Source organism: Lemur catta, chromosome X (assembly GCF_020740605.2).
Source record: "Lemur catta isolate mLemCat1 chromosome X, mLemCat1.pri, whole genome shotgun sequence".
Lineage (NCBI taxonomy): Eukaryota > Metazoa > Chordata > Mammalia > Primates > Lemuridae > Lemur > Lemur catta.
The window spans coordinates 41,748,290-41,761,740 of record NC_059155.1 but is presented as its reverse complement, the minus strand read 5'-3'; the positions used below and the strand labels follow the sequence as shown (position 1 = coordinate 41,761,740).

General features: G+C 41.5%; 1 protein-coding gene across 2 annotated transcripts; it reads left to right on the top strand.

Moving 5' to 3' along the window:
- Positions 1 to 1,755: 1,755 nt before the first annotated feature.
- Positions 1,756 to 8,759, top strand: SLITRK4 (SLIT and NTRK like family member 4). Of its 2 annotated transcripts, none has more exons than XM_045537671.1 (2): positions 1,756 to 2,058; positions 5,728 to 8,759. In XM_045537671.1, exon 2 carries the CDS (start codon positions 5,778 to 5,780, stop codon positions 8,289 to 8,291), a length of 2,514 nt encoding a protein of 837 aa, XP_045393627.1. In that variant the 5' UTR covers positions 1,756 to 2,058; positions 5,728 to 5,777; the 3' UTR covers positions 8,292 to 8,759. The 2 variants fall into 2 exon arrangements, with proteins under 2 accessions (XP_045393627.1, XP_045393628.1); XM_045537672.1 differs by lacking the exon at positions 1,756 to 2,058 and adding an exon at positions 2,410 to 2,581.
- Positions 8,760 to 13,451: the final 4,692 nt, after the last annotated feature.

Genomic DNA, 13,451 nt, shown 5'->3' with positions numbered 1-13,451 from the left:
GAATAAGTGAACTGGGTAAAACATGAGTCTTGAAGAAACTGGCCTGGCAGTATTATTGGAAAGGGCAAAAATTGGGCTAACGTGAGTCCTAGGGAAATACTTCCCATTTATAACTTAGCTTTATTTATCTAAAGCCAGTTTATTCCCACAGACACAGAGTAAAGAGGGAGAGTTGTTTTTCTTAGCCAAGTACCTACAAAAACAGCAAGGTTGGGGGAGGGGAGTAAAATGAATATTTTAGCCTTTACTTGTTCAGGAAAACCAGGTATTTGAAATATACACATGACAGCCAAACTAGGCCTGCCTCTCTCTCCCAGGTTCAGTTGCTTTCTCAACAAGCTTATTAACTAAATTACCCAACTGCATGAAGCTAGTTTGAACTTAGCCCTTTCTCAGAACATTCCTACTCTCTTGTGGAAGCACTAACACTACTAACATGGGTAGAAAAGGCCTTAATCCACACGTTGGATCGACAGCCTCTGGATATTTGAGACTCAGCTGCTAAAGTCTCTTTGGTATACACTGAGGGGCTACTGAAGTGACTTTTCTTAGTCCATTTCCTCTCCCTCTCTCTGTCTCCAAGAGGTATCCAGTGGGTCCCTTCCTCACAGTCCTTCCCGCACAGCCCCCACCCCACCCCCTCCTTTCCCTAATGCCTCCGATCCACCACCCCCTTCCCCAACCAAAGTCCCCTTCCCGGTCACCACCAAAGCCTGGAGAAGTGGAACGCACACAATGCCTCCCTTATAGGGCTTGAGCTGGGAACTGGGCATGCTCAGTAGCCAAAGCACATTTTTTTTTTTTTTCTTTCGGTCGCGAGTGCGGCATCTCTTCCAGTCCCACACCTCTCTTTCCTCTACCCTAGCACCTATTCCCAATCCCCACCTCCAGCTCCAAAATCATCCTGCTTAACCCGTTCTGCGCCAAAGGCTCACGGAGTTCTATGGTGCGGATAATTAACCCATCTTCTCCTAACCCCGCTAAATAGTCTCACTTTGAGCGAAAGCCTCACACTTTTGCCTTAAAGCCCCCGGCCCCTTACGAGCAGACAGGTAGGGGGAGTGCGAATACTACTGGATCCCAGGAACCCGCTCCCAAGAAGGCTCCATCCAGATTCGCACGCTACCAAGAAGTATTCCTGGAGTCCTCTGTTCTGCGGGGTGACAATTAGCCAAAGGTACTGTACCCGCGATACAAAATCCAAGTGCGATTGTTGCATTTGAATGTCATTGTTGTTGACTCACCCCCCTGCATCCTGGAATTATTCAATTCTGCGTAGACTCGACGACCCTATCTTCCTCCCTCGGCCCTCCTCCCCCAGGCTCTCAAATATTTCTTTGGCTTTTCCTGGTTCTTGGTTGCTTTCTCAGAGGAACGCCCCGTGTGTGTGTGTGTGTGTGTGTGTGTGTGTGTGTGCGTGTGTGTGTGTGCGCGCGCGCGCGCGCGCGTGTGTGTGTGTGTGTGTGTGTCTGTCTCTGTGTGTTTTCCTTCATTCTTAGGGGACTGGGGGAGAAGAAAGGACTCAAGTCTGCGTGTATGTGGTAGGGAGGATGGAGACAAGCGCGCCCGCATTAGAGGACTGGGGTCTCTACTCGAGGAAAGGGGTCACTCCTCCCTAGGGGATGTTTTAGGCAAAAAGAGGGGGCGGACACCGGGAGGAAAGCGCGATGTCTTTCTCGGTGCGTGGGTAGAAGAGGAATCAAGTGGGGCTGTCTGAGTGGGGGACAAGGGGTCTCAGGAATGTGCAAGGGTCGAAGTGGTCCGGTGTCTGAAGGGAGGGCTGTCTGTGTGCCGGGGGGCGGGGGCGGGGGCGGGGATTCGGCGCGTGTATGTAAAGGTGCAGACCGTGTGCGAGGGGCTGGGTGCGCGCGCGGTGTCTGGCCGGGTGCGCGCGCGCGTGCTCCACTGCCCGCCTGCTCGCCTGCTAGGGCTGCTCAGTGGGTTTGACGGGAGAGCTGGCGCGGAGGAGCTCTATCCCGGACCGCTTAGAGACCATCGCGGAAACTGCAGCGTGGGTCATGGCGTAGCGGGCCCTGCCAAAGACGCCGGGCTCCAGAGGTGGGTGAATTTTCCAGCGGGGGCTACGCGAGCTGCACCAACACGCACGCTGCCTCTTCCCCGCTCGGCTCGGCAGCGTGTGTGTGTGTGTGTGTGTGTGTGTGTGTGTGTGTGTGTTCGCGCGTGCGCGCGCAGGCGGTGGGGGCAGGTAGCTTATTATTTTTAGTTTGAATCCTGTTGGTTTGGGGACGGTTAAGTGACCAAAGTGGCCGTGGTGGCTAACCCACCCACCCCCCACCTCCTACTTGCCTGTCGATGGCGAGGTCGCATGTCCCTGAGAACCGGAAAGAATACGGATGTCCTTGGCATCGCTGCCTCCCAGGTGGCCCGTGGGCCGGAGAAAGTGTCCTGGTCACTGGTGATTCTGGCTGTCGGGGCCACTGCGCTGGGCTTGGCTTTGTTTTGTGTGCCCCACTCGCAGGCACTCTCCGTGGACATGGATCTGGGGCTCCGGGCAGTGGCCCGCGGGCTGGTTGGAGATTGCTGGCATCCGGGAAAACTGGGAATACGAGAGGAGGAGCCGGTGGGTAACTCCAAAAGCCCTGCAAAACCGGGCGAGCGCTGGCTGCGCGACTTTGCAATGTGCGCAAATGTTGAGCTGATTTCTGACTTGGTAGAGCAGTATTATGTGGCTAGCCAGGGGAGCGGGCGGCGGGGGTGGGGGGTGAAAAGGGGAGCCTGGCCCGCCGCTTGCAGCCACGGAGCCATGGGGTCACTCTGCCTGTGGCAGGCAGGTCAGTGACGCCCCAGTGCCATCGTCCTCGAGGCCTGAAATGACCGTCTCTTCCTCCTCACCGCATGCCTGGGTCTAGAGAGGCAGACTGAAACTCAGGCAGCTGCCCCTTGTGGGATTGGACCACGTGGAGAAATGTGTGCGCAGCGGGGCTGACGGCCCCCGCGATATCCCACGCGGTATCCCGCCTCCTTCATCCAGTCCGCGAGGCTGCTGCTCAGGTCCAGGACCCAGGAGGGGGCTGCGCGCTGGCTCCGGGCATCAGGATGCGGCAAAGCATTGCAGTACGCGCCAGCGGCCCCCCAGCAGCGTCGCCACCGGCCCGAGGTAGCGCACCTGCACCCGGGGCGGCAGTGGCCGAGTCTTTCCGAAGACCCCCTCCACTCCCACCCCTGAGGCGGGCCAGCGGGGTTTTCCTAAGTGAGCTCCAGAGGAGCCACCTCAACCCATCATCCCCCCCACCCCCGCCCACCAGTGGTCTGCCCCTGGCAGGCCGGCTGTCTCCTCCTTGGCGCTGCACGCAGCGCCAGGCACAGCACTCGGGTGGATGCCGGATTTGTGCAGTCCTGGCTGGCCCTGGGAGCCAAGCGTCTTGCTGGGCAGAGAGAGAAAGAGAGGGAGGGAAGGAACGGACCGCTCTCAGCCCACTGAGAGAAGGCTCTTGGTACCCAACTCGTATTTTGTGGGGTTTTTTCTTTTCTTTTTGCTTTTTCCCCTGATTTTTAAATGTACATATTTCACTGGTACCACATGAATGTGCGGTTTCTTTTACATACGTTCAGTGCCCCTTTTAACCCTCTGTCTAGCTCCCTTCTCCAAGCCCTTTTTCTTTCTTTCTTCACTTCTCCATGGTCTCTTGCCCTTCCAGTGCCTCTTTACCACTGTCTCCTTGGCGGACCGACTATTTCTCTCCCTTGCCTGCTCCTTCAGCTGCTTGCAGCTTCCTCTGTTTCACAGGAGCTGCATTTGGAAACTTCATAGCTTGTCCTTGCGCCTTTTTCTCCCTTCCTACTTAAAGTAGAAATTATGAGGGGAAGGGCAGCTCCTTATGCGTTTTCAGATTTGTTGTTTCTGGTTCTTGTTTTTGTACTGAATTTAGATTATTTTGATTTTGTTTTGTTTTGTTTTTTAGTTTGGTTGCTTTTTGGTTTCTTTGTTTTTGGGTGGGAGGTGGTGATGGTTAATAACAAGAAATGACTCAACTAAACCAAAATAGCTGTTGAAAACCGCATCCATAGCAAGGCAAAAAAGATCAAGAAATTTGGATTTACAATGAAAGTTGGTTTAGGTGATGTCATACTTAAGAATTATGACTTCTTTTTGCAATGCCAATCATGCTGTCATGGTTAATAGGGGAAATGCACATCTATATGGCAGCCAAATAGCATCTCAGCATTACCAGCTGTATTCTGAACTAAACTACTTAAAATGCAAATCCTCTTGGGTCATGGCTAATGGATTGTCTACCTTGAGACATGTTCGGTTATACCACTAGCTGATTCCTCGTGGGCAAAATAAACAAAGGAGTTTCTGTGTGGCACTTCTTTCTTTGCTTCATTCTCTCATTGTGTGTTTCTGGGTATTTTGTTTATTTAATTAATATTTGGTGGTAACCATATTGAAATTGCATCCATCTTCCCATTCATGACTGAAAAGACTCACGTTGCTAAAATTGCATCAATAACATACACCCTGTTTGTGTTTTGTTTAATCTGTTCGGTGAAGCATTGTATATATTTGTGTATGTATGCAGTAGTTAAGGAGTTAGCTACAACAGGATAATTTGCTAAGCATTAAATTCTACCAACAAGTGATTATTTGTTTATAGACAAGGACATGGGGTGGTAATATTGGGGAGTGGGTGGGTGTTTGGAAACTGAACAAATAAAAATGTGCTGTACTGAACCTGTCTGGTGCTGCAGATAAAACTACTCAAAGATTATAGTGTATGAACTCCTCTTCCTCGGCAGTTGCAGTTTGTGGTCAAAGTAAAGGAGACAAGCATTTAAGCCAAGCATCAGTGGGACCTGGATTCAAAATGGCAAATAATGGGATGGGAGAGGGCTAGGCAGGCAGGACAGCCAGTTCTTGGGGTGTAAAGGCTGCCTGGAGATCAGATAAGCAATGCAGGAGCAAGCAGTTTCCTCTTCTGCCTTCAGAGAACAAAGACAAAAGGCTACCCCCCCGTCCCATCTTTGGGAGGTAAACGATAGGGAACTAGATACTGTTTATTTACCAGAAAATAAAATGTGGCCATCCCCTACTCAGTTGTTTTTTTAGAATCCCACAGAGTCAACTGTGCTTTTGAAGACAGAAGTGTACAGGAGTGAACTGATTCATAGCAATGAGTTTACCTATGGGCCTGAAGCTTAGGCAAATTTGTTCCCAGGTCACCTTCCCTTGGTGTTTGAATCATCCCCTCTACAATAACCCAATCCTCCATTGAATCCTTGGCTCTAATATCTTCTCTACTCAGCTTCTCTATCTACCCGAAGCCCAGAGAATATAGATATCTGCTAATTGAGTGCCATTGTGGTACAAACTACATGGCATATTTGATGGTGTGGGGTCAGTCATTTGAATTGCAGGTAGAAAGTTTAAGGTCCACATTCAAGGGCATAGTTTGATGATACAAGTATACAGGTCGAAAAATATGTTTTCAAATTGTTAAGGTTGAAGCATAACTAATCTTTTTTCCTATTGTTCGTTGTGTGTTCTGCGCATGTAAATTTTGTATAAACTACAGGTGTGGAAATAAAATATATGGCAGTTTGTGGTGGTTGTTATTGTTTGACTGAGTGAGAGCATTTGGAGTTTTGGGTCCCTTAAAAATACTATGCTAGTAATTATAGGCACATGCTCACTATGGTATGATTTAAACACCAATAATTTTTCAAGTAATGACCATTGAAAAATGTTTTCTTTTTATTTTTTAGATTATTTCTCTTTATTCAGAAGCATAAAGTTGTTTGCTGATTGCAAGAAGATGTTTCTTTGGCTCTTTCTGATTTTGTCAGCCCTGATTTCTTCGGCAAATGCAGATTCTGACATATCGGTGGAAATTTGCAATGTTTGCTCCTGCGTGTCAGTTGAGAATGTGCTCTATGTCAACTGTGAGAAGGTTTCAGTCTACAGACCAAATCAGCTGAAACCACCTTGGTCTAATTTTTATCACCTCAATTTCCAAAACAATTTTTTAAATATCCTCTATCCAAATACATTCTTGAATTTTTCACACGCAGTATCCCTGCATCTGGGAAATAATAAACTGCAGAACATTGAGGGAGGAGCCTTTCTTGGGCTTAGTGCATTAAAGCAGTTGCACTTGAACAACAATGAATTAAAGATTCTCCGAGCTGACACTTTCCTTGGCATAGAGAACTTGGAGTATCTCCAGGCTGACTACAATTTAATCAAGTATATTGAAAGAGGAGCCTTCAATAAGCTCCACAAACTGAAAGTTCTCATTCTTAATGACAATCTTATTTCATTCCTTCCTGATAATATTTTCCGATTCGCATCTTTGACCCATCTGGATATACGAGGGAACAGAATCCAGAAACTCCCCTATATCGGAGTTCTGGAACACATTGGCCGAGTTGTCGAATTGCAACTGGAAGATAACCCTTGGAACTGTAGCTGTGATTTGTTGCCTTTAAAAGCTTGGCTGGAAAACATGCCATATAATATTTACATAGGAGAAGCTATCTGTGAAACTCCCAGTGACTTATATGGGAGGCTTTTAAAAGAAACCAACAAGCAAGAGTTATGCCCCATGGGCACGGGCAGTGATTTTGATGTACGTATCCTGCCTCCATCTCAGCTGGAAAATGGCTACACCACTCCTAATGGTCACACTACCCAAATATCTTTGCACAGATTAGTGACCAAACCACCAAAAACAACAAATCCTTCCAAGATCTCTGGAATTGTGGCAGGCAAAGCCCTCTCCAACCGCAATCTCAGTCAGATTGTATCTTACCAAACAAGGGTGCCTCCTCTTACACCTTGCCCAGCACCTTGCTTTTGCAAAACGCATCCTTCAGATTTGGGACTGAGTGTGAACTGCCAGGAGAAAAATATACAGTCCATGTCTGAATTGATACCGAAACCTTTAAATGCCAAGAAGCTGCATGTCAATGGCAATAGCATCAAAGATGTGGACATGTCAGACCTCACCGAGTTTGAAGGACTGGATTTGCTCCATTTAGGCAGCAATCAAATTACAGTGATCAAGGGAGATGTATTCCACAATCTTACTAATTTACGCAGGCTGTATCTCAATGGCAATCAGATCGAAAGACTCTATCCTGAAATATTTTCAGGCCTTCATAACCTGCAGTATCTGTATTTGGAATACAATTTGATTAAGGAAATCCTTGCAGGCACCTTTGACTCCATGCCAAATTTGCAGTTACTGTACTTAAACAATAATCTCTTAAAGAGCCTGCCCGTTTACATTTTTTCTGGAGCACCGCTTGCTAGACTGAACCTGAGGAACAATAAATTCATGTACCTACCTGTCAGTGGGGTCCTCGATCAGCTGCAGTCTCTTACACAGATTGACTTGGAAGGCAACCCGTGGGACTGTACTTGTGACTTGGTGGCATTAAAGCTGTGGTTGGAGAAGTTGAATGACGGTATTATTGTGAAAGAACTGAAATGTGAGACACCTGTTCAGTTTGCCAACATTGAACTGAAGTCCCTCAAAAATGAAATCTTATGTCCCAAGCTTTTAAATAAGCCATCTGCACCATTCACAAGCCCAGCGCCTGCCATTACATTCACCACTCCATTGGGTCCCATTCGAAGTCCTCCTGGTGGCCCAGTGCCTCTGTCTATTTTAATCTTAAGTATCTTAGTAGTCCTCATTTTAACTGTGTTTGTTGCTTTTTGCCTTCTTGTTTTTGTCCTGCGACGCAACAAGAAACCCGTGGTGAAGCACGAAGGCCTGGGGAATCCTGAGTGTGGCTCCATGCAGCTGCAGCTAAGGAAGCATGACCACAAAACAAATAAAAAAGATGGACTGAGCACAGAAGCTTTCATTCCACAAACTATAGAACAGATGAGCAAGAGCCATACCTGTGGCTTGAAAGAGTCAGAAACCGGGTTCATGTTTTCGGATTCCCCTGGACAGAAAGTCATTATGAGAAATGTTGCCGAGAAGGAGAAAGATTTATTGCACATGGATACCAGGAAGAGACTGAGCACAATTGATGAGCTGGATGAATTATTCCCTAGCAGGGATTCTAATGTGTTTATTCAGAATTTTCTCGAAAGCAAAAAGGAGTATAATAGCATAGGTGTCAGTGGCTTTGAAATCCGCTATCCAGAAAAACAACAAGACAAAAAAAACAAGAAATCACTGATAGGTGGCAACCACAGCAAAATTGTTGTGGAGCAAAGGAAGAGCGAGTATTTTGAACTGAAGGCAAAACTTCAGAGTTCCCCCGACTACCTACAGGTCCTTGAGGAGCAAACAGCTTTGAACAAGATCTAGGTCATGCAATCTTACTTCATACAGAGGACATTTATTTAACGATGAAAGTGCCTTTTGTTGACTTCAAACTTCCAAATACTACATAGGCATAGAGGCAGGTGTTTCCAAGGGTGTCTCATTAACTGTAGCTGCAAAGATGTGTCAAGGAGAAGAGAATTCCCTTAATAGATTTTACTACATAAAACCTATACTGTGGAGTCCTGTGGGGATACTGCAAACTCTATTGCCAAAGGGATGCTTTATACACATAATACATGGAATTTAACCTCAAGAGGCAAATCTGTTTTGTACCCCAATGCAAAACCTTCGTCTCTTTGTCCTTTGTAAATCAAACTCAAGAAAACTGGTACCAGTGTTTGTACCTCAGCTGGGTCCTTCATCTTGCACGTAGATTAAGTTGGTGGAACTGGAATAATCCTTTTGATTTGTGGCATCGTAACAACTCTGTGTAAAGATTATCTGAAAAGTTAAAAAAAAATAAGCATGCAAAGAGAGAACATTCAATAGTATTTGTAAATCAGTAAACTTTATGGCCTGCATCTTGAAACTGCTGGATTTATAACGTTAAATTGTGCAAATACTTGTTTAAAATATAACATGCATTACATAACTATAAAATAAATTTGAACACCTTAAGCATTACCTGTCTATACATAAAAACCTAAAAGGAAAAAAATAAGTTACCTACTGTTTGTGGTGATCTGAACAAATACATGATGTTTATCAGAATTAAACGTGGCTCAAATTAAACTAACACTAGAGTTTGTTCTCAGTTATGTGAAATACCCACAATCCTTAAAGGTTGTCCAAAATTAGCAAAGTGCTTACCGTGTGAGCGCACCCAAAGCTATTTTTGTAACATATTTCATATTTATGAAGTACTTTGTACACTAAATAGGAAAGATATGTACTCCTTAATATGTATTTAATATGCCTGACTTGTTTCCTGATCACAGTCAATTTATCTGTAGGTATAAATTTAGATAGAAAAAAATATACTAAACTAAAACCGAGGCTTATGTGTACAGAAATATTCTGGACTTTGTGATCAGGTATAACTTAAAAGCAAAAAACAAAGGAACAAAAATACAAAAAAAAAAACAGTTCTGTGCTATTCTTGTGAATTTAGCATATTACCTTCAGATTTGTTACCAATTGTGCATTTTAAAATAGGTTCCTTAGTTTTATAGTATTGTGTCTGGGGCAGTTGTTATTTGCCATCAGTTGTATTGCTTTTTAGGATTCTATTAGCTTAATTCAAATAGTTTTCACTACAAGTATTTAAAAAATTAATGAATAAGGTTAATAGTTATATCTTGTATGCATCAGTATCCTGTTCTTTCATTATTCTGACTACTATCAGATAATGTAGTAGAACTGTAAACATCATGGTAATCTTGGCTGTCAGAGCCACACTGTAAAATGCTTGCATTGATCTCAGATGAGTTCACAGTCTACAACTACAAATGATATGCCCCTGTGTTTGCTTGTGCTGTTAATTTCTGTGTCAAAATTGGTCAAAGGAATGAAGCACCTGAGAATGGGTGATGTGTAAAGATTTGGAGGAGCTCCTGATTAGCAAAGTGATATCCAGAAACACATTGCCTTTTTTGGCCTGCTTATCTATCTATCTATCTATCTATCTATATATATATATATATATACACACACACATGTATATTTATGTATATATATACACACACACACACACACACACATATATATATAGTGTGTGTGATTGTGTGTGTGTTCCATCTCTTAAATTACTGTATTAATCAGTAAGATAACCAAGAAGGTAAACATAGACATTTTTCATGAATTTCAAATGGCATATGTTTTGGTGCAGCTTCTAAAATGATATTATGGCTAAAGTTGTAATAGCAGTCCCTTTATTAATCACTAATTTCAGGGCTTTATGTGTTTGTTCCAAGATAAAACAAAACAAAACAAAAAAAAAATAACTTTGACATTCTTGGAGAGGTGTGTGTGTGTGTGTGTGTGTGTGTGTGTGTGTTTGGGTATATATTCATACATATAGATAATTTGGAGGTTTTTTTAATAGCAAAAATGTCTCCATATGTATGTGCCGGTGCTCTTAAAACTTTAATGTGTAATTTTAATTTTCATGACAACGTCTGTGAAAACTTTATGTGAATATAAAAAAATCCAAACAAGTAATTGCTTTCTGATCTTGAAAAAGCAAGATGTGTGCTCAACAGCTTTTGTTCATCTACAATTTCATAGGGACTTTTAATATGCCATTACCATGCATGCATGCATCCATGAATTAAAGGGCTGCTAATGCATACTGACAGGATAAAGATGCAAAGGCTTTGAAGAAAGTGTTTTAGTTTATCCTGTCAATAATGTATGGATTGAGGGATCTTAAATAGACACTTATGAGAGGAACCAGAAAGCCCCATCCATGCTATGGGAATAATAGGTCATTGGGATGATGCCTTTTATTCACTGTGGTGATGCCTTGAAGATGTTTCAAGGTTTCTGCAGAATTGTCAATGGCAAGAATACCTGTCACCATTTCAAAGCTTGCTGTAGCATAATCTCATACTCTTCTGCTGAAAGGTATAAATGTTCAACTTTTTTTAAATAAGTAATTTAAATGTATGTGGTTATTTGGAGGTTCTAATTATAATTGACAGTAACAAATCCTTGGTTAAGGCTAATATATTTTCCTTAACTAAAGTCATTGTGCCTACATTCTACAGTGTATAATATTTTACACCTGTCTCTCATTAGTTTTACGTGTATACTTTATGATAATGTAGTTAGGCATAAGTTCTGAGTTGAGTACAAGAACAGTTAAAATACTGTATCTACATTTTGTTGGCTTCAACTATAACCTTGATGTTAGTTTAACCCCTTGAGGTATGATGTGTACATCAGTATGGCATTTTTAGCAGAACTTTGATTCAAATCTAGAAAATCCAAGGAGTGCCCATTTCTACTGTGGTCTGACACATGGGCTTCCTGGTATTATACTCATGTGTATGGAGTATGTTAGAAAGGATTGTAAAGAAATTTAGATCTTACGAAATCAGTGGCGGGGTTGAGATAATATATTGTGTCCGTGTAATATAAATCAAGTTTTAAATTATTTTTTTAATGAAATCAATAAAGATGATTCAATTCTTTAAAAGTAAATCTTTGTGTAATTTTATGAGAAAGCAGCTATTGAAGTACAGTGATTCAAGTCTATAAGGCAATTTATATTCTATATTTAGTTTTTCATTCTGAATAATAAACAATAAATATATCAATTAGAAAGTCATTTAAGATCATCTTTCTTTTGTTGCTTTTTTTTCAAACATTTGATTTTTTTAAGCCATAAGGATGCAAAAATTATGTAGGGCATGGCCTCAAGAGTAACATCAACCTTTATTGAAACTATCAAAACATGTCTAGAAATGTGTGGCGGTAATATCAATCTATAATATCTTTTGCATGATTTGTACATTGACGTATGAAATTAGCACATTGAGTTTTTTTGTTGTTGTTGTTATTGTCGCATCCAAAGAGTTGGGGAGAAAAATATTAAGAATGTATTTATAATCACTATTTTGAAATAAAGTAAAGAAAACACATTGTATTGTTTTTACCCTGATTTGATTATTAGTATTTTAGGTTAGTTTATAAGACAAAAATCAAATATTGCTATAAAAAAGCTAATGTAAATCACAGAAAACTGTTTTAATGAATTTTGTTTGCTTTTAATAACATCAAGGTATTAGAGAGAATTTATTAAATGCCATTTTTATGAAAGTATTAATAAAATTGTTTGCTACAATGGTATTTCTGAAGCCACAGTTTGTTAAATATGTTTGTCTTTCTATTATTTTTCAGAAGAAATAAAGCAGTAGCCAAACTGATCATTTCACCCAGATTTGAGGGTAAGATATATAGCTTTAGAATACTGTTTGTATTCAACTTAATTGCTAAATCTCTGTTAAAAGATGCTTTCTTTACAAACATTTTTGCAGTCTGTGTTCCTTCCCACTGACAGCCCCTCTGGAGAAGAGTCAGACAGTGCCAAGATCAACATGCTTTGATTCCTTGCCATTCTCATTAATCAGTTAGAATCGGACATAACTTCAGATAAACAAGTACTAGTATTCAATCTTAACTATCCACTTAAATACTTTTAGAAAACTTTCTGGATCTCTGTATTCCATGGTCATCTTGACTGTTTATAGGTTAGTTACCCATTTATGGGTGAATTGTGACTATTATTTGGTTCTCTTAAAGATGACCGAAATTATCAGTCTGTCACTTTAACATAGTTACTATGGTTAATGAAAATGAACCAATTGCATTATGGTTAATTTGAAGTCAGAAAAGAATATAAAAAGACTGTATTAACAAATAAAGTGAATTTAAGTCACATTTTCTTATGGGAAGAGAAAATAGAAACAGAGAGAATATAAAGATTGTTGTGGCCTTACATGTATATGTAGCTATACTTACGGTATGAACAATATAGATAGAATATATAAGTACTTTTGGACTAAATGCCTTATGCATCCCAGGAAATAAATCAAGGGATGTGTTATTTTAGTTCTTTATGAGTACTGAGCACAAGGCTTTGGGTCCCAGCCACTCTGTTATGTAGACAAGTGGCATCAAATCAAGGTTTGGCCTCATTTCCAGTGCTCATCCAATTAGTCACTGTGGTCAGATGGGCTGAAGTAAAATATACTCTGTGGCTTCACTTACTGGGAATAACTGGTGATATATATTAAGTTCACCTGATATTTATTAACCCTCAATTTCAGATTTCCTGGATATCTGTCATTTGTTAAATTAAAAGCAAATGGGAGGTTAAATGAATTTTAATAACTTATTTTGTACAAAACTGCCCTTAACCTAATTTTGAATTTCATTTTGTTTTATTGATTTATTTCATGTCTTTTTAGTTTTCACTGATTGATAGAATTGTGTTTAAAGGGGAAAATCAAGGATGGGAATCTGTGTTGTCCATCTTATATGAAATACTGTGATTTTTTAAAATTTTTTAAAAATTATTTTAACTTCTTGTTCCTATATCTACAGAGGGAAAATAAAGTGGGGCTCTGAGACACTTTAATACTTTGGGCCAAATAATTTCTATTGAGAATAAAAAGATTCAAACTTCTCATTAATTCA

Excerpts from the sequence above, each read along its gene's own strand:
- SLITRK4 (XM_045537671.1), top strand. The coding sequence starts at position 5,778 with ATGTTTCTTTGGCTCTTTCTGATTTTGTCAGCCCTGATTTCTTCGGCA.